This window comes from Indicator indicator, unplaced genomic scaffold (genome assembly GCF_027791375.1).
Source record: "Indicator indicator isolate 239-I01 unplaced genomic scaffold, UM_Iind_1.1 iindUn_scaffold_57, whole genome shotgun sequence".
NCBI lineage: Eukaryota > Metazoa > Chordata > Aves > Piciformes > Indicatoridae > Indicator > Indicator indicator.
Window position 1 is genome coordinate 34,594 of NW_026539190.1, and position 18,957 is coordinate 53,550.

The 18,957-nt window shown below is 42.1% G+C and overlaps 1 protein-coding gene across 1 annotated transcript; it reads left to right on the forward strand.

Annotated features, from left to right (window-relative positions):
- The first annotated feature begins 434 nt into the window (after positions 1-434).
- On the forward strand, positions 435-14,215 carry LMAN1 (lectin, mannose binding 1). The gene is made up of 13 exons (XM_054398490.1): positions 435-645; positions 2,346-2,500; positions 2,583-2,690; positions 4,194-4,255; positions 4,853-4,952; positions 5,803-5,926; positions 6,280-6,338; positions 6,933-7,065; positions 7,959-8,152; positions 8,249-8,319; positions 11,983-12,136; positions 12,852-12,973; positions 13,917-14,215. Exons 1-13 carry the CDS (start codon positions 435-437, stop codon positions 13,951-13,953), a joined length of 1,530 nt encoding a protein of 509 aa, XP_054254465.1. The 3' UTR covers positions 13,954-14,215.
- The last annotated feature ends 4,742 nt before the right edge of the window (positions 14,216-18,957 follow it).

Sequence of the window (18,957 nt, forward strand, 5' to 3'; positions counted from 1 at the left end):
AGGGAACGCCGCAGGTCCGCCGAGGCCCAGCTGCCCCCAGGCTGTTCCTACAGCCGCTCGCACCGCCGCGGCCATGCGGAGCCTGCCGGCCACCCCTGAAGGAACGGCGGCTCGCAGGCACCCGGGGCTGCTCAGAACCCTGCCAAGTTCCTCCGGGACCCCTCCGTTCTCACGGACGAGCCGTGCCGGGGAACCCCACACCGCGCACCACACCCGGATAGAGAGCGCTGACCACTCCCGAGCGCAGCAGCGCAATACACGAAAGCCGGGACCGGCTCCGAACACTCCACCCAGACGCGGCGCCCTCCCACCGGCCTTCGGAAGCGCCCCGGCCAGCGCCGCCCTCCCCGGCCGGCCCCGCCGCAGCGCCCTTTGCCCGGCCAATCGCGCGGCGCCCTGTTGGCGGTACCCAGCGGCCCTCAGCAAGGGCCAAGATGGCGGCGCGCACGCAGCGGGGTGGCCTGCCCGCGGCCCTCCTTGCCGCTGCACTGCTCGCCTTCGGCCATCTGCCGAACGCCCTCGGGCAGGCGGCGGAAGACGCGGCGGCAGCTCTGCCGCACCGTCGCTTTGAGTACAAATACAGCTTTAAGGGGCCACACCTGGTGCAGGCGGACGGGACGGTGCCGTTCTGGGTTCATACGGGCAGTAAGTGCTGGGCGCGGGATGCGAGGGGCTCTGAAATGGGCACGTTCCTTTCGTTACTTTAGGAGGTGATGCGGGAATGAGCCGCCACAGGTCGTGGCCGGGGGCTGAGGGACACGGTGAAGACAGAATCTTCTAATCGTTTCTATGATTCTGTCATGGACTATGGAGTCCAACTGTCGACTAACACCACCGTGGCCGCTGCACCGCGTCCCCAGGTGCCATGTCTACGCGATTTTTAAACGCCTCCAGGGACGGCGACTCCATCACCTCCCTGGGCTGCCTGTTGCAATGCCCGAGCGCTATTTCAATAAAGATTTTTTGCCTAATAGCAAATCTAAACCTCCCTTAGCTCAACTGGAGACCGTAAGGATGGGGGGCGGCAGGACCTGTCAGCCTCGGTTGGGTTCCGGGGGGCCGCCAAGGCGCCGGGTGAAAGCTGCAGGGCCTCCTGCAGCTGCCCTTGCTTGTGGAGCCGGACTTGCGCCCCCGGCTCTCCCCATCGTCTCCCGAACCTTCAGCCTCCCTCGGCAGAGCTCAACCGCGGTCAGAGGCAGACCGAGCCTGCAGTCAGCGCCGTGGGTACCCCTCACCCCGCGCCCCTTCGTGCGGATTTCCACGTTGCCTCAGAGGAACAGAGGAGACACCGGGATAGCGGTTAAAACGCCAGCAAATCCTTCTCCAGTTTCTTTGGCATGGGGTTGGAAGTTACTCACCTGGTGCTGTGGTAGCTCCATTGCTAAGGGTGACGAAACCACGTGAAGTGATGATGTGTCACTGCGAGTCGACATGAAAGATGTGTGTGCTGGACCGGAGACAGGCTGCTGATGCTTCTGTGTGCCTGGGAGTCCTGTTGGAATCCATACATTAAAAGCTTGAGACAGAAAGTCTGCCTTGGCAAATGCAACCTTATTGCAACAATTTATGCAGGTTGTGTCCTCGGCAGTATGGCTTAAGGATTTGATGGTGCTCAGGCACCTAGTCTTCCATACAGTCCCTTTCCAAAATGTATTGATATTTACTGTGCATAAGGGCCTGCCATACTGTGAGCTTCTCTGCAGTAGCTTCTGTGCATTGTTTGGCTTCTTAACAGATTTCAGTTTATATTAATTCACGAGTGCTAATTCTTTCCTTATTTGACGCCATGCTACAGGTGGCACAAAGGAAACTGTCTTTAGATGAGCTTTTTTCCCTGCTTTTTAGAGCAGATAATGACAAAAATAACTGTTACTTAATACAGATTAATTCCTCGCTCTAAATGCAAGCTTATTCTTTCAAGCTATTAAACAGAAAATTACAACATTCTTTTAAAATGCAGATCAGAAATCTGTTTTATGAAAAGTCAAGGGATAGAGGAGAAAGCTGGGGCTTTAAAAAAAATATTTAATACTTACCTTAACAGCAAAATCAGCATTCTGTTAAGCTGTACATTGTGGTCACAAGTGGAAGGCAATTAAATCTTCCATAAAGCAGTAATGAGGTTCTTGAAAGTAAAGACTGGGGAGGTTGGCAGGGGGGAGCGTTGGGTTCCACACACCTCCCATCTCTCCTCCCAAGTGCTTGAGTGCTCCACTAAAGTTATTTTGAAAGCTGTTCTGTAGTTGAGGAGACCAGAAAGTTCCATGAGTTTAGGAGACCTGTTAATTGACTGGATCAGCATTCCCAGTACTTTCATATACTCACTTGGTTCCTTTCCTTTCTAGATGCCATACCCAGCGCAGACCAGATTCGTATAACAACATCTTTGAAAAGCCAAAGAGGGTCAGTGTGGACAAAAAACAAGTCAATATTTGAGTACTGGGAAGTCGAAGTGACCTTTCGAGTTACTGGAAGAGGCCGCATTGGAGCTGATGGATTGGTATCCAGAATTTGATCTAACTGGAAAAGAGATATGCTGTAAAAAGTGACTCCTGACTTACAGTTCTTGTTTTCTGTAACAGGCAATCTGGTTTACAGAAGAACAAGGCTTGGAAGGTCCTGTCTTTGGGGCAGCTGATAAATGGAATGGTGTTGGAATTTTCTTTGATTCCTTTGACAATGATGGAAAGGTTAGTCAAGAGGCAAACTCTCCTAGCAAAGATTCTAAAGTAATTTCCTGCCTGTTTCATGCACATGCCTTTGTGGAAAAAGCTTCAGAGATGAAGCATAGCAAATAATGTCTTCTCTCTCTGAACATTGACTTATATGTTAAGTTTGGAGGGAAGATACCCTGTGTATGCGTACAAGCTGAAACTTGGAATGTTCATGTACAGTTTGAAATGTTGATGTATCTAAAGATGTGTGCTTTGGAAGGGGTATATTCATCTATGTTTAGCTCATATCTGGACTAAACTACAGCAGTTCCTCTATCACTCAGTGACCCCTCCCCAGCAGAGAAGAGGGATGAGGAAAAGGAGGAAAGACTCACAGGCTGAAATAAAAACAGCTTAAATGAAATAGCCAAATTAGTAGCAATGTCAGTACAAGATACATATAATTATGCTCACCCCAGAAAAAAGTACAGCAGTCACAATATTCAGGAAGGCAGTCCTCAAGAGCAGGAGAGGAGTGAGGAGGAGCTCTCCCAGGAGCCTGTCCTCCTTCCCAACTCCCTCTTTTATATTGAGCGTGATGTTCATGATACAGGCCACACCTGTAGCCCACTCAAGTCAGCTGTCCGGGCTGCCTCACAGCTGCTAATGGCTTGCAGCCCATGGCTGGTCTGTGATTGTGTCCCAGCAAAACCAGGACAATACTGTATCAAAATAACAACTGTGGAAACATGAATTTCTATGTCTTCATAGATGCTCTTTTTCTTGGAACAAATCTGCCTGGAGTAGTTCTGCAGCAAAAATTCTGTAGCAGATGGAGGTGACAGTTGCCATTTCAAAGCATTCACAAGTGAAGCCCAAGTCTAATTACCTTGGAGCATAGCAGACAAAAGTGTTCCAATACTCACAGTTGATGGTCAGTCCATTTTCTGCTGGGAGTCATGTCTGGTTGCAAGCACACTTGAAAGGCAGTGGAGAATCAGTTTTAACATCAGCATCATAAGCAGTGTGTATTTAGTTGGCAGTACTAGATGAACTCTCTGGATGATACCTTATTAGGCTGAGGACATAGCCCCACAATCTGTTATGAAGAAATGTATTGCAGCCAACAGCAGTATACTCTGGGAGAAGATGTTTGGAAATGCTGAAGGCAGAAGGGAAATGAACTCCCAAATCCAGTGCTGGTGTAAAAACCTGGAGTTCACTTCTTACATCACAAAGACAACTGAAATGGTCCTGCATGTCTGTTCTGCCAGTAGCATTTTAGCTTGTTCTTCGGCAGTGTAAATAACTACAGATGTGTTCAACAGGCTTTGTTTATACTCTGATGTAGCTCCTGAGGTTTTTCTAATGACTGTACAAGGTCATGTATGTGATCCTGAGGTACAGATAAAATAAACACGTCTGTGGTGTGTCTGTAGTGTAATGACTTCAGGTGCTTTATCACAGAAAGGCTATCAGTGATGTTACTTACATTTCACTTTGGATTAAGCTATTCCATTTGTTTACTGTTTCTTCTAGAAAAACAATCCTGGAGTGATTGTTGTAGGCAACAATGGAAAACTTCTGTACGACCATCAGAAGTAAGTGTATTTTCAGAGTTTGTGAGGCATATTTGCTTTGGAATGATGATTTGTTGTATGAAACTCTGAGAAACATTAGAAAGGCTTATTTCATATGAAACTTTGATGTCTCCTTTACATTTGAGTTTTCCTGTATGTCAAAGCACTGTTTTGGCAGTAACAGCACAGAAATTGAATATTTAAATGGCACGTGTCCCTTGGGATGTGCAAACTCAGGTAAAGGGAGATACAGACTTCTTACCTCTTCATTGCTTATGAGCGTCTTCCACGCGACTAATAACTGACAGAAGTGACTAACCAAAAGCTAATTGCCTGTTACTAAAATTAATTGATTTAAGTTTCATTTCTGATCATTGATTGTCAACAGCACTATTGACATCTTTTTGAGCTCCCTGAAAAGAGAGGTGCCTAGCTTAGCTGACACAGTCTGGACTGTGGGTTGTTTCCATCTCGACTCACAGGTGCAGGAATGTATCTTAGAAGCAAACAGATCTCCCCATTACTGCATTCTGTCCGTGTTATGTCCCATGTAAAACATCTTTGTCTTAGCTGATAAATTGTGAGATCCAGTTCTGTGCAAGCTGTCTTCTTGCGTAGTGATGGTTCCACACAAGCACTGGCATCCTGTCAGAGGGACTTCCGAAACAAGCCCTATCCTGTCCGAGTGAAGATCGTGTACTACCAGAAAACCCTGACTGTGAGTGCTCTGAAAGAACGTCATTGCTCTTGTTCATCAGTTTTCTGAGTGTGACATTAGGGAAGCTGTTTGGAAACCCAAAGACCTCATATGGTTAATTTCAGTACTCTTGAAAATGTTGAGCGTAGTAGCAGAAGTTGGAAGGAGGTGCAGTATTTAAAGCTGGACAAGTGCTTTGAGCTACATTAGTGCAACTCTCTGTGGTTTCCTGAGCTGCCTTGGCAGGTGTTGCTTGGGAGTCAGTTGTGCTCGTGTACTCACATGTGCTCAGAGCCCTCTGTGGCCGTTAACTTGCCTGCAGAAGTGTCCCAAAAGCCTGTATGGGATCCTCACCTTCCAAATACCTATTTGAGCAGTATTTCTCAAGCTGATCTGAGAGCCGCATAGGGTTTTGAAGCTGATGAGGAGAGGTTCTTGAAACATGACTGAAAAAACAAAGCTCAGTCTTTGACAGTAGATGGAAATTCACTACTTGAGGCATCCCACCTCCAAGAAGTGGCAGAGCTCAGAAGATTGGAGAAGATAGAAAACCACAGGCATAAGGAAGTCTTTAAGACTTCTTAAGTACTAATCAGATGACTGTGAATTGGCTTCTGATTTCTTCTGGAAAGAGGCTGTTCATAGCTATTAACCATACAACTTTTGCAGTAAAAGTTTGTCTAAAAGTCAACATGTGTGCACCTAAAAGAGGGTGAGCCTTGCACTGTGTTGTAATGGTAAAAGCTCTCTGTAACTCCGGAGTGAAAATTCTGTGTCAGGCCCAGAGCTGCTCTCTTTTTGACTGTGACTATAAACTGACAAAGCAATTAACACAGAGATTTATATGGTAAAAATTGTGTTTATCCTTCAGGTATTAATTAACAACGGCTTTACTCCAGATAAAGAAGACTATGAGTTTTGTGCCAAAGTGGAAGAGATGGCGTTGCCGTCACAGGGATATTTCGGAATATCTGCAGCCACAGGGGGCCTTGCAGGTAGCAAATGTTAAAAACTGTGGCAAACGGTGTGGGGACGTGCAGGGATCATGAGCGAGGGGGTTTTACAGCTGATGTTGGCCCATTACACCAATCTTTGGCCATGTTGATGTGGTTAATCCACTCCCATTCCCAAATTACAGATATGCTTAGGCCTTTTCCTGCCCAGAGCAGAAGGACTTTCATTTTGTCCTGGCAAAGACATGCAGTCTCATTCCCTGCTGCATAAACCATTGGGAGGATGCTGCTACCTGAATATCCTTTGCAAGTGCAGGGTTGACTTGAGAAGTACAAGGATTTGTAGCATATAGCTGTTGCAATTACTAGTGGTTTTTTTAATTTGTTGAATACAGATGATCATGATGTCCTGTCTTTCCTGACCTTCCAGCTGACTGAGCCCGGGAAGGAAGCAGTAAGCATCTTTATTCATCATTTATAAAATATGTTATGGTGTGTGGCTTTATATGTAGCACTAGGTTGTGGCATTTTGTCTTAAGACATACTTGGCATTTCTGTTCCAGGATTTTGGCATGTAGCTGTGCTGTTACCTGTTTTAGAAAAATTAGACTAATGCTGTAATGGATTTTAATTAACATTTCCCAGACCAGAATTCTTAAAGGAACGCTGAATCACCCAAAATCTTGATATTAAGTCAAAACATGCAGAGAAAACAAACTAAAATGTACACTGTTAGGAAAGCAGACAAATAATCTGTTCTTGCTTTCAGCTTCCCACACCTCTAGAACAGTTCTGTACTAAACAGCATCTGTGCTTGCAAGACTAGATTTCTTTTAATCACAGAAAGTACACCTGTGACAGGAAAAAGCTGTGGGTCTCCATAGGGATGTCTGATTCCTCTCTTCAAAATATAGTAATGTGCTTAACTAGTCGTGTTATGTCTTCAAATCTGAAATCTAAACAGCCTTGCTGAAGAATAAGTTATATAGGAGTGGTGGAGAACATAAAAAAGTATCTCCTCCCCTCCTCCTTTGATTATGTTTTGAAGCCAACAACAGGGGCAGAAATTCCTCAACAAGATAAAGAGAAATATCAGGAAGAGTTTGAGCACTTTCAACAAGAACTGGATAAAAAGAAAGAAGAATTTCAAAAGGAACATCCTGATGTGCAAGGACAGCCAGGCAAGTTATTTCAGTGATTTTTCAGTTGTCAAGGAAAACTTCTGCTTTCTGGGATATTTAGAAATAGGACCCAATCTCACAGAGCTTCTACTGATGCTACTTTATTTAAGAATCTTTGATCTTTCATTTGTGAAGACTTTTCTGAAATACAAAATCACTTTTGTGATGCCTAGACTTTTTTTAGAACTGTTTATTTGAAAGCATAATGGAAGCCAGACTCTTTCTTACAGTTGTGGATTGAATTAGTTGTATTTGAACACACACATACCAGGCACCTAGGCCTGAAATTTTTGGTTGTCATCTTCTGCAGTGATAAGTTATGACTGTTGTAAAGGTCCTGCACTATTTTGTCTTCACCTATGTTTTTGAAATACTGTCCAGCCTTCCACTGATAAGAAATAATAATCTTTTTGCCACAGTCTTTTGGAATTTCTGATGTTGTTTAGGCTGTGGAGGAACTCTCTCAGAATATGCAGTCACTTGTCTATTTCAAGCTTACTTATTCTAAAAATTAGCTGTTAATGCCTGCACATCTCTTCTGACCGTTGGTAATACAATGCCAGCTTATGCAAAGGTAACTGCCTCCTAATAATGACAGCATCCTGTTTCCATTTTATGTGGCACATTACCCAAGTATTGAAATAGGAACTCCAAGACAGAGCCTGGGTTTGAGTATGTGGAATATGTGTGGATATCTCTGTGCAGTTGTTCTGGTCCCACTCAGGTATTCTTTGTCATGGCAAGGGTGATAAATAAACATCAAATACATCAAATGATGGGGAACAAAGTACACATGTTGGGAACCCTGGAGGCTGCAAGGAAAAGGATACAGCACAACTCAAAACTGGAGGATTGCATATATAAGCAAACTGCCTGTGCTTTTGTCCTGTCAGCGGATGACCCTTTCGAAACTGTCAGCGATCGTGAACTGAGGCAAATCTTTGAGGGGCAAAATCGAATCCATCTTGAAATCAAACAGCTGAACAGGCAACTGGACATGATCCTGGATGAGCAGCGGAAATACGTCTCTGTGGTCACAGAGGAGATTGCTAAGAGAGGAGCTGTTATTCCAGCTCAACAAGGACAGGCAAGTGAAACAATGCATCGTGATTGATACCTCAGCTTGATTTGCTTTTGCCAAGACCATGCTGATCTTTTTCTCACCCCTACTCTCCACTGCCAGGTTTCCCAGCAAGGGTTTGAGACAGTTGTGAAAACTCAAGAAGAGGTCATTAGACAAGTAACTGAAATGAGGTAAATGCTTTCTAAACATTAAGGCTGTGTTTTGAATTTCATATTGTTTTCCAGCTTCTAAATCCTATTTATTACTTCAGTAGGAGGATATTGACAAACTTGGAATTTCTCTGCTGTGTTAGTTCTTTAATGATGAAATGAAAATTACTCTGCATGTAATAAAAGTTGCTGAGAATTATTGATTATTCTTCCAAGTACTCCTTTCTGAGTTTTGTTAAAGTAGTCTGATTCTTTCTTCAGCATAGACATACATTATCTTTAGGGCTTTTTCCTAATTTTGCTATGATTGTCTAAAGCTCATACATTGATTACTCCTCCATAGTGTTAATTATTTTTTTAATACCATAAAAAATATTCCCATTTTATGTCAAGTGTCTCAGAATTCCAGGCCTTGGATAGGCCTTGGTTTGTTGTTTTGTGTCTTTTTTTTTTTCCTTTACTTTCCATTGTAGATTAACCTTTTTTATCAGTAGGACTAGGGCTATGCCTTAAGAGATCATTGCAGTTGAAATAATGGCCATATCTGGAAAATACATAATGTCCTCCCTTGGCCTGAACTTCTTAAAGTAAGGGGACAAGAAGCACAGTTTCCTTCACAAGCTACATCACTAAATTAGGTAAAAGTCTTACCTTGAAGGTGCTATACTGCTAAAATAGATGTGAGAAAATTCCTGTGCTTGATAGGGATGTTTGTGTGCTGCTTCAAAGATGCTCTGCAATTTCTGTCTTTAGCAGCAATGGCTTTAAGTTGCTTTAACTCTTCATTTATAGTACTTAAAACATGCCTTACCTTGGGCTTAAAAAAAGGAGAAAAGCAATTACTGCAGCTGAGGGTTCTCCCTGTATTAGCTCAAGGGCAGCTCTTGTTATTTATCTAAGTAGGTCATTTTTTTGTGGAAGGAGGATTAGAGTGCTTCCATTTTTGCACTTGTTCTTCCACAAAAGCTTTTATGTTAATATTCTTGCCAAATCTTTATGCCTTGCAAGCAAATTAGATTTTCTTGTTAATATTGGCAGTCTGCCCTTTTAGTGACTACTTATTAGGTATGGGTTTGCGTAACATCATCTTAATATTTTTCTTAGATTAAAGAAGTGTTTTATTTATAGATAGACATGAACAGCCCGCTGTTGCGCCACTGGTCATCCCGGCGGAGAAGGACTTACTGTCTAAAGCAATTTTCTTGTCAAGATTTGTGGATTTCTTAATCATCTGATTGCAGAGGAATCTTGCATGTTCATACAATAGAAACCATCAGCATGGTATTGTTCATGCAAAAGCAAATGTAAATTAAATTTGATAGAGACCACGTCTACTTAAGGAGGTGGTTCTGCTTTCAACAAACAGTGCATCAGCCTGGGGGAAGGTGGGGGTGCAGACCTCTGTTAATTACATAGAGATTGGTGGTATTAGGGAGGGAGTGGAACAAAATGGGTGTCACAGTTGTGCTCCAGTACTGAAAGCAGTGGGGCAAGATAAACGGTGTGGTGCATGTGGACAGTCAGGGTTACTATCAGCAGGTACTAGGCAGTGGCCATAACAGTGGTTTCATGGCTCTGCATTTAAGAAAAAGATCTTCCAGTGAAAAATTTGCTTCTATCATAGATGATTATAGCACTGATTCAAAGCACAGGAAAATATTAGTCCATCTTAAATTATCTATATACTGACAATATAAAGATATAAAATAATTCCTGTCATATATGCTAATTTGAGTTGTTTCACAGGAAGTTCCAAAGTAGAAATGCACAATGAGAGAAAGGAACAGCTGCTTTGATTAGTTCTGTTTGCAGTGGCTTACAGAAACAAAGGACTTGGGTTTGGTAGCTCATTTTGATGACTTTGCAATAGTATGAAACGTGTTATTGAGGTAAATACTGAGAGTTTTGCAGAAGTCCAGGGCTAACCCCACCTGGCCTAGAGTACGCTATGTTATCTGGAGCAACTGCAGATGTTATTGTGGAAAGCAATTGATCTTCTAACACATGCTGGAAGTGGGATTGAGCTTTTACAAAGGTGACAGCACAGAAAGAATTCTTGGATCTTTTTGTTACTGAAAGTGAAAAACAGGTGGGTTTTTCTGGGTGGTGTGGGAAGTATGTGGGATACTGGTTTGCGTTTCAAAGTGGATTTTTTTAAGGGTAGCTTGTAGTCTTCAACTTGAAGTATACTGCTGATCCAGCATTTAGGAAGGGCTGTAATTACTGACTGCATCTCTTAAGGTGGTGTGTCTGCAACTCAGTGTGATTGTGTAGATCAATTTAGTGCATGGCTTTGACTTCGTATGGAGCTGCTTCGAGTAGTTTAAACATGCTGCACGGTTCTTCCAATGACGCAAAAGCTGCTGTGGCACTAGCTGGTCTATGCTTGCTCTTTAAGCTTCCAGGGACTTGTCACAGTGCCTTTGAACAGGATATGTACAGTACTGCTTTTCTTGTTAACCTGCTCATGGGGGCTTTTATTTTTAGTTCTGGGCTGTTTGAGTTCTAACGGCACGAAGAGCAGCTGATGCATAGCTTTATCTTCATGAAGACTACTTGTAAACATTAAAGTTTTGACCCTTCATTATACGTTGTTGCCAGGTTTCTAAATTAATAGTATTCAAGCCAGGTTTTGTGGTTTGTTTTCTTGCGTAAAAGTTAAAATTGACAGTGCTCAAGGTCAAGCTGAATGGGGATTTGGGCAGCCTGATCTAGTGAAGGAAAGATGTCCCTGCCAGTGGCAGAGGGGTCAGACCAGGCAATCTTTAAAGGTCCCTTTCCAATCCAGACCATTCTATGATACTATGATAAATTGCTAACCACTGTACAAAGAGGACTGCACCTTGAAGGCATTGAAACTCTCATCTGAACGAAATGTAAAGTTTTAGGTAAATTAAAAAGAAATCCAAAGACATACATTGTGATTGTTTATTCTGTTAATAATGAAGAGATTAACATTCACATGATAAATATTTTAGCTGTAAAATAATCCTCTTTGCAACTGAAAAGAAACATCAGAGTAGGGGGAAATTATATAAACATATTAATTAGAGATGAAGGGTTTTTTCTCTCATTGACTAATTTACCTCAAACAAAATTAGTTACAGAGCCTCAACTTTTTAGGGATTTAATTTGGTTTGTTGTAGAAGCAAAATGAGTTCACAAGAAGACAATGTTAAGTATTATGACAATGCATGCAGGAAATGAGTTTCTCGTATAAATGATAATCATGAAACAAGGGTGTATCTAAATCTTTTCTTATCCCTAAAGCCTCTTCCTAATATTTATTTCTTACATGACTGGGTTTATTTATTTATTTTTTTCAAACAGCTTTTGGTTTTCTTCAAAGATTGCATTAAACTCTACTTATCCTAAAGCCTTGGCAAGAGCCTCAGATAAAACTCTTGTTTTAGACTTCATCAGTCAGGCAAAGCAGATGTCTAGCCAGATCTTGTTTTCAGTGTGCTTGTGGGAGGTGGTGCGCTGCACAAATTCAAACTGAATACAGAATCAAGCTATTTTTAAAAATAATTGTTTGATTAAGGAATTATTTCTTGATAGGTATTCTTGGAAGCTACAAAAAGTATTTTCTGCCTTTTTAGGCAATTATGTATTTCAAATTAATTTAAACGGACTAAAAACTGCTGTTCTATGCAGAGATGTTTTGTCATTGTCTCATTTCAGAAATTCCATGGCTGATACTCTGAGGCTGATCAGTGGAGCTCAACATCCTGGCTCTGCTGCAGGAGCCTATGAAACAACTCAGCACTTCAATGACATCAAAGAACACCTTCATGTAGTAAAAAGGGACATTGAGCATTTAGTACAACGAAATATGGTAATTTATGTGCTGGAAGTGTAACACTTCTTTACTTGGCTGTTAGTGAAAAGCTAGGATGAGCCAGCATGCAATTTATGGAGCAATTAATCCTTCATTAAGCTGCTTCGCTAAAACTGCACTGCCTTGACCTAACTGCATGATCTGTGTCTTGATGAGAAGTTTTCCACAAAGAGCATGATTTTTAGTCTAATTTCCTGTGGAAACAAGGTCAAGCAATTAGGTTTTCTGGGTGGGGTTTTTTTTGTGTTTGTCTCCCTGCTTCACAGCTTTATACAGAGGAGATTCTCTATTACTTCTGCACAAAAGGGAGAGCTTTAATCAGGGGAAGCTCAGGCAGCTACACTTAAGGTCTCTAAGTGTGAAAGATGACCGCATTCACGTTCAGGAACGCCTTAGTCTAGCCTAGGTAGCAGTTAAGCTGAATTAGTTTGTGTTCCCACCAAGGGTTCTTTATTTCAGGGTTGATTTACCAGAGATTTACTCTCTTCCCTGTAACCCTCAAATGAACATCGGTCAGTTTATCTGAGAAATACAAAGGCGAAAACCAAAAGATAGAGTGAGGTTATGATTTTTCAGAGTACTGTTATTTCTGTCTATGTTTTCCACTCGTGTGGTTGTAAAGACCTTGCTTTGTTTCTTGCATGTAACAGTCTTTTGATGGCAGATCTTGTGTGCTTTTTTTTTCTCAAACACTGCTTTTCTTGGGTTTTAGCCATCTAATGAGAAACCAAAGTGTCCGGACTTGCCTCCGTTTCCATCGTGCTTATCTACTGTGCACTTCTTCGTATTTGTGGCAGTGCAGACAGTGTTGTTCATTGGTTATATCATGTACAGGTAAGTATGTTCTGGTTTGAAGGCAACAGGGCAAATGATTTTAGAACTTCTGACTGGAAATGCATTTGCAATGGGATGATTACGTTAATCTTTAAAAGAAGCCATCATTCAGAGCTCTTGGACGGTCTCTAGTTCAACCTTCTGCTCAAAGCAGGGCCAACACTGAAATCAGACCAGGTTCCTTAGTATTTAGATTGATCAGGTCTTAAAAATCTCTAAGAATGGAAAATGTACTGGCCACAGACCTCACTGGGAATGTTTAATCATAACATGTTTTATTCTTACCCCATCTCTACAGTATGTCTAGTGGGAACCTGCCCAGTTGCAGTTTGACTGTTGTCTGCTTTCTGTCATGAAATTGTCCTTGCCTCCTCACTTGAAGCCTTCTTTTGTCCAGCTATGTTTCCTCCCCCTCTCCTCCTGAGGCGTGTGCTTCGGCTCTTGACCACCATCCTTGTGGTCCTCTGCTGCACTCAATTCTTTTTGATGCCCTTGTAACTGTAGCATCTGTGTGGTTGATCCACAGTATCTGTATCCACTAAGAAAATAAATATGTTCTGTGCCAGAGGGAAAAGGAAATCCCATCTTATGTAAATTCTTGTGCTGCTTAGCTGCCTGTGTTGCCTTTTCTGTGATGATCCTTAGGCCAATCAGATACTGAGAAGCTTGATTCAGATGTTCTTTCAGTTTCTGGCTTCTGTCCAGAATGTTTTGTTTCCTTCTGTGTCTGATAGAAATTGGAGCTATAGTGATGTTACCAATGACTTTGTAAACAGAAAAATTCCTATTCTGTTTCTGTGATGCCACAGATATTTGATTTACCTAAGTCTCTGCTGACAAGGAACGCTATCTTCTCTTCCCCAAATGAATACTGACTTTTAAAACAGTTAACTAGCTTTATACCATAAATACTTAATGAACTCTCTTCTGCTTTTTCTTTCAGAAGTCAACAAGAAGCAGCAGCCAAAAAGTTCTTTTGATGACCTGTACCTGTTGTGTGTACATAACAGCAGTATGTATGCACAGAAAATCATACATTTCTGCACAAGGGAAATTTTAGTGTTTTATATAGTTCAATATTGAAAATTGTTGAATTTTGTTAAACAAAACGAGTTCTCATTTAAACTGTTAAACTGGGTAGCAGCAGAGCAAACACTCTAGATAGTCTAGATCTTCCCCTAGATAGGGGAAAACTGCAGACCCCATCTCGGTCTATGTTTTCATCCAGATTTCTCATAAATACTAGAAGGCCATATTGCTCTTCTTTTGTTAAGATTTCAGGACTGTGATGGTTTGATGGTTGTTCCTGAGAACTGCACATGGATGGCTTGTGCAGAAAGCTTTGCCACTAAATGTCCTGACATGCAAGTTTAAAAAAAAAAAAAAACCAAACATAACAGACAAAAAAAAAAAATCAAAAAATCCAAACCCCAGACAACTGTTCTTCTCTATTTTCTTTACCATTTGGATTTAACAGCTTCAGACTTACAGTTAATTCTAACTTTTCATGAAATACAGATTTATAAACATTTTGTAATCTGTGGACACAGAGACAGCCTTTAAGTGTCTGACTGTCGATGCCTGATGTGGAAAACAAACCACAGAGAACAAGCAAAGTCCTAGCTCCTTATTTTGAGTTTTGGTTTATAGGCTGTGAGGGAAACCATGAAGAAGTAACTTCAAGTATATTGTGGGACTGATTTCATTTTTGTAGTTTCAAAACTGTCTGTAATTTTGTTTGGAGATTTGTGGAACTTTGTCAGCAAAGATACCATTGTTTTATACCTCTTCACATCTGATTTTATTAAGGATTTGTTTATTGTGTGAATGTGTTCACTTTTGTAAAGCTGTCCTGTCTTTCATCTATCAAATACAGATGGTTTAAGTCTTGACATGGCAAGTATTCTGAACTACAGGTATTGATTGAGTGTCAACCCATTTCTTCATAAGCTGGTGCTTCAGACACATTTGTTAATCCTGCAGCTATTGTAGTGTGTGTCAATTCCTGCTTTAATATCAAAAGTGTAAGACTGAACATGTGTTTTTGATACTGCTTATCAGGTGAACGTTTACTTCAGGGAAGAAACAAAGCAGATACCCCAAATTAGGAATGTGAAATGAATTCATTTTGCCTTGTTTACATAGCTGTGGTAACTTTGTCCTTGAGTTGTTCGCATGTAGAGTTAGAATGGGGGGGTGGTTTTTCAATATTCTCTACAATGCACAAATACATCAGGATATATCACTTTTGATTATTAATCTGTTTGCCTGAGTCTACAGATTCTATTTGGAACCCAGCATGCTACTACTACATTCTTACAGTCTGCTCTCTTTGAGTGTAACACATGCTGCCAAATTTGCTGTAATGCAGAACACTTCAGTATTGTGCCTGTCAGTTTGGAGAAATGATAAATCTATGCAATGTATTTTATTACTTAGTGTCCAAAAAGCAGATCTGTGCTATACCCATAAAACAACACCACTTACAGACCTATTTACAAAGCTACAGTATGTGATACACTGTAAGTGGTATAGCTTTATAAATTAATTACTACATTTGAGAAGATTTTGCTGTACTAATTGGAGACACTTGTGCCTCAAGCTCGTCTTGCTGGATAAATACAATCAATTGGGAAAAGCTTTTTTTAAATAAGCCAGAATAGAACAGGAGTTCATCCATTCAGTTCCTTCAACACCAGCAAATATTTACAGGTGCCTTGAGTCTAAGCTGTTAGAACCCTGACTCTTCTAGCTAAATTAATATGTTTTCTTGAATCATTCTGAACATGTACAGTGTTTTTCCTCTCAGTTCCAAGCCTTCCTGCATCAGTGCAACACGTACGCAGAACTCTCTTACACAGCAGGCTTTGCCAAACCCTTTCTAGAGCAAGGCTAGCAATTGTGTTTTGATAAGTCAATGCATATATCTGGCGTAATGAGGAGTGGCTTTCTAATAGCAGTTGGAAGCCTGTCTTTTTGGTTACTGTGAAATTATCCAGCCACAACTTTGTTTTAAAGCTGGAGCAGCCCATGCCTTTGTGTCTTTTGTTAGAAAGAAGAGAAGGCTGGGGATGGTGTTTAGGGGAAAACTACAGTTGTATCTTCCTGTGAAGCTCAGTTTGTGTGTTGATGCTGCTCGTAGATCTGACATCTTGCGTGTGCAACTGGGAAACTTTGGTATTAGAGAACAGAAATCTAAAGCATAACATCCAAAAAGTGGTAACTTTGCTTCATGCTTCCATTTCACAGTCGTCTCTCCTTGGAACTTCGTAATTGCCTCATCACTCACTGCATCAAGGGAAAGCTGCCAATGGCCCAGCTCAATAGTCCTGTATGTTGCTGAAGTAGTAGCAACACATTGGAACTGAAGAGTATTTGTCAGTCAGTGTAGCCTCCTGTTATGTCTGGCTACTGATAGGGCGTTTGATTCTTGTCAAGGAAAATTTCAGGAGTAGGAGAAGAAGACACCTTGGAGTCCAGTTTGACAATATGGGGAAGAACAAGTCTAACAATTGTGCTTGAAGTGTGGATAAGTAGCAAATATTTGGCAGTGCCAAGAGAATCTCATTGTACTGGTCAGGGTCTGTTAAATAAAGTCCCACCCACATCTTTCAACAGTCAAACTCACAACATGGTTTGTAAATTCCTGTCTGAAGAAAATCTGACATTTATCAATGCATCGATTACTGTAACACTGAAGACTGTCTACTGTTGGGGTTTTTTAATTCAAACAGATGGCATTTTCATATGTTTCTGACTAATGTAAATTGACACTGGGAGTTCAGAGGTAACCTTATTTGAATAAAGATGCATATTTTAGTAAGCTTTTTTCCTTTTAATTTGGTATGTGCCTGTAAAACCCAAGAATGCCTTGCCCCTTTGTTGTTCAGAGAGCTTGAACACTGAGATCTGGGCTCAGTCCTGCCTGATCCTCGAGAGTTAACAGCAGTGGGAGGCTGAGGCTCTGCCTGTAGAAAAGAGTGAGAATCATAGAATCATTTTGGTTATAAAAGACCTTTAAGATCATCAAGTCCAACTGTGACCTAACTAGTCTGATGCTAAACCATGTCCCTTTGCACCACATCTCTGCATAATAGGGATGGTGATTCAGCCCTGTGGAGTCTGTTCAAGGGTTTGAGAATGCTTTCAGTTAAGAAGTTTCTAATACCCAATATTCAATCTCTAGGGGTTCTTACCAATTAAAGTATTTTCAAGTACTTGAAGATTTCATCTGAAATTCAGGGCTGCATTTAGTCTTTTCATACAGCTACCAAAAGAAGCAGGGGGAAAGAAAGTGGCAGCATGCAGCTGGAGTCAGACCACATTTACAACCATTCCAAAGCAGAATGCAACTAAGCCAGGTCTCTAGAGAATGCTGAAGATTGTTGTATTAATGCCTGGTGAGTACTAGGACACATCCACACCTTTACAGTTGAGGAGGTATTATCTGGGGGGAGGGGGCTGGTTACACACTGCCCCCTGGTAGAATATCAGTGTATTTTTACTATGTAAAAACTGGTGACAGCACAGTGGAATTGTCAGCACCGGTGCCCAAAAAATCCAGGAGCTGCAACACTTGCCTCACTGCATGCCTCAACTAAGCTGCCCCTCAGCAAGTACAGAATCACAGAATCTTAGGGGCTGGAAGGGACCTCGAGAGATCATCTAGTCCAACCCCCCTGCCAAAGCAGGATCACCTATAGCAGGCCAACAGAAAAGATACTCATCAATGACCTGGATGAAGTGCTAAAGTGTACCCTCAGCAAGCTGCTGATGATTCAAATGTGAAAGGAGTGGCTGACACATCTGAACACTGTGCTGCCATTCAGCAAGAGCTAGATGGGCTGGAGAGTTGGACAGGGAGGAACGTAATGACATTCATGGCAACCTAAGGGCAAGTGTAGAGTACTTCATCTGGGGAAGAACAGCTCCATGTATCAGTGAAGATTAGGGGATGGTGATCTGCTGAAAAGGAGCTCTGGGGAAAAGAACCTGGCAGACCACAAGCTGACCGTGTGCCAACAGCATGCCCTTATGGCTGAGAAGGTCAGTGGTGTCCTGGGGTGTGTGAAGAAGTATGCGGCCAGCAGGTTGAAGCATGTTATCCTCCCACTCTGCTCTTCCCTAGACCACATCTGGAGTATTGTGTCCAATTCTGGGCTCCCCAGTTCAAGGGGGACAGGCAACTACTGGAGAGAGTCCAGTGGAGAGCCACTGAGATCATTGGGAAACTGGACCTCATGAAGAAAGGCTGGAGAAAAGCAGCCTGGAGAAAAGAAGGCTGAAGAGGGATCTTAATGCTCATAAATACCTAAAGTGTGAGCATCAGGAGGATGGAGCCAGACTCTTTTCAGTGGTGTCCAGTGACAGGACACAAGCTAGAACACAGGAGGTTCCACATAAGCCCAAGCAAAAAGTTCTTCACTTAGAGGGCAACAGAACACTCGACAAAGCTGCCCAGAGCAGCTGCGGAGTCCCCATCTCTGGAGGCACTCAAAACTCCTGCCCAGAGAGGCTGCAGAGTCCCCATCTCTGGAGGCACTTAAAACCCACACAGAGTTTATCCTCAGATACGGAGCCTCAGAAGATGTCTTTCAGCAATCCTGCTTCTAAACGCAGAGTTGTGCATTTATTAATGCAACTTGTGTTAGTGTCTTAAAATCCAGTCATTTGCACAAGATGCTTCGGTAACAGGCCTATTACTGGGGCAGTGGGAAGGGAGGTTTTCTGAATCACAATACAAAGGAATACCCCAATGAGTCTTCTTTCCCACTTTACCTGCAATTACTTCCGGCTGCTTTGTTTCTATTTAATGAAAATTGTGCAGTGAATAGACTGTTACTGTCTCCCTCCCACACCAACAATGACCAGGCTAGCTCAGTCTGGAAGCAAATGAAAGCTGTGAGAAGAAAAGACCATCTTAAAACCATCACATAGACCTATGCAAACCACCAATACAGGAACAGAAACAAGGGAAGATCATG

What these genes read in the sequence shown, in the direction of transcription:
- LMAN1 (XM_054398490.1), top strand. Translation starts at nt 435, where the DNA reads ATGGCGGCGCGCACGCAGCGGGGTGGCCTGCCCGCGGCCCTCCTTGCC. An exon ending in GCATTGGAGCTGATGGATTG is followed by an intron (nt 2,501 to 2,582) that starts GTATCCAGAATT and finishes TTTCTGTAACAG; the next exon opens with GCAATCTGGTTTACAGAAGA. An exon ending in AGCCACAGGGGGCCTTGCAG is followed by an intron (nt 5,927 to 6,279) that starts GTAGCAAATGTT and finishes TGTTGAATACAG; the next exon opens with ATGATCATGATGTCCTGTCT.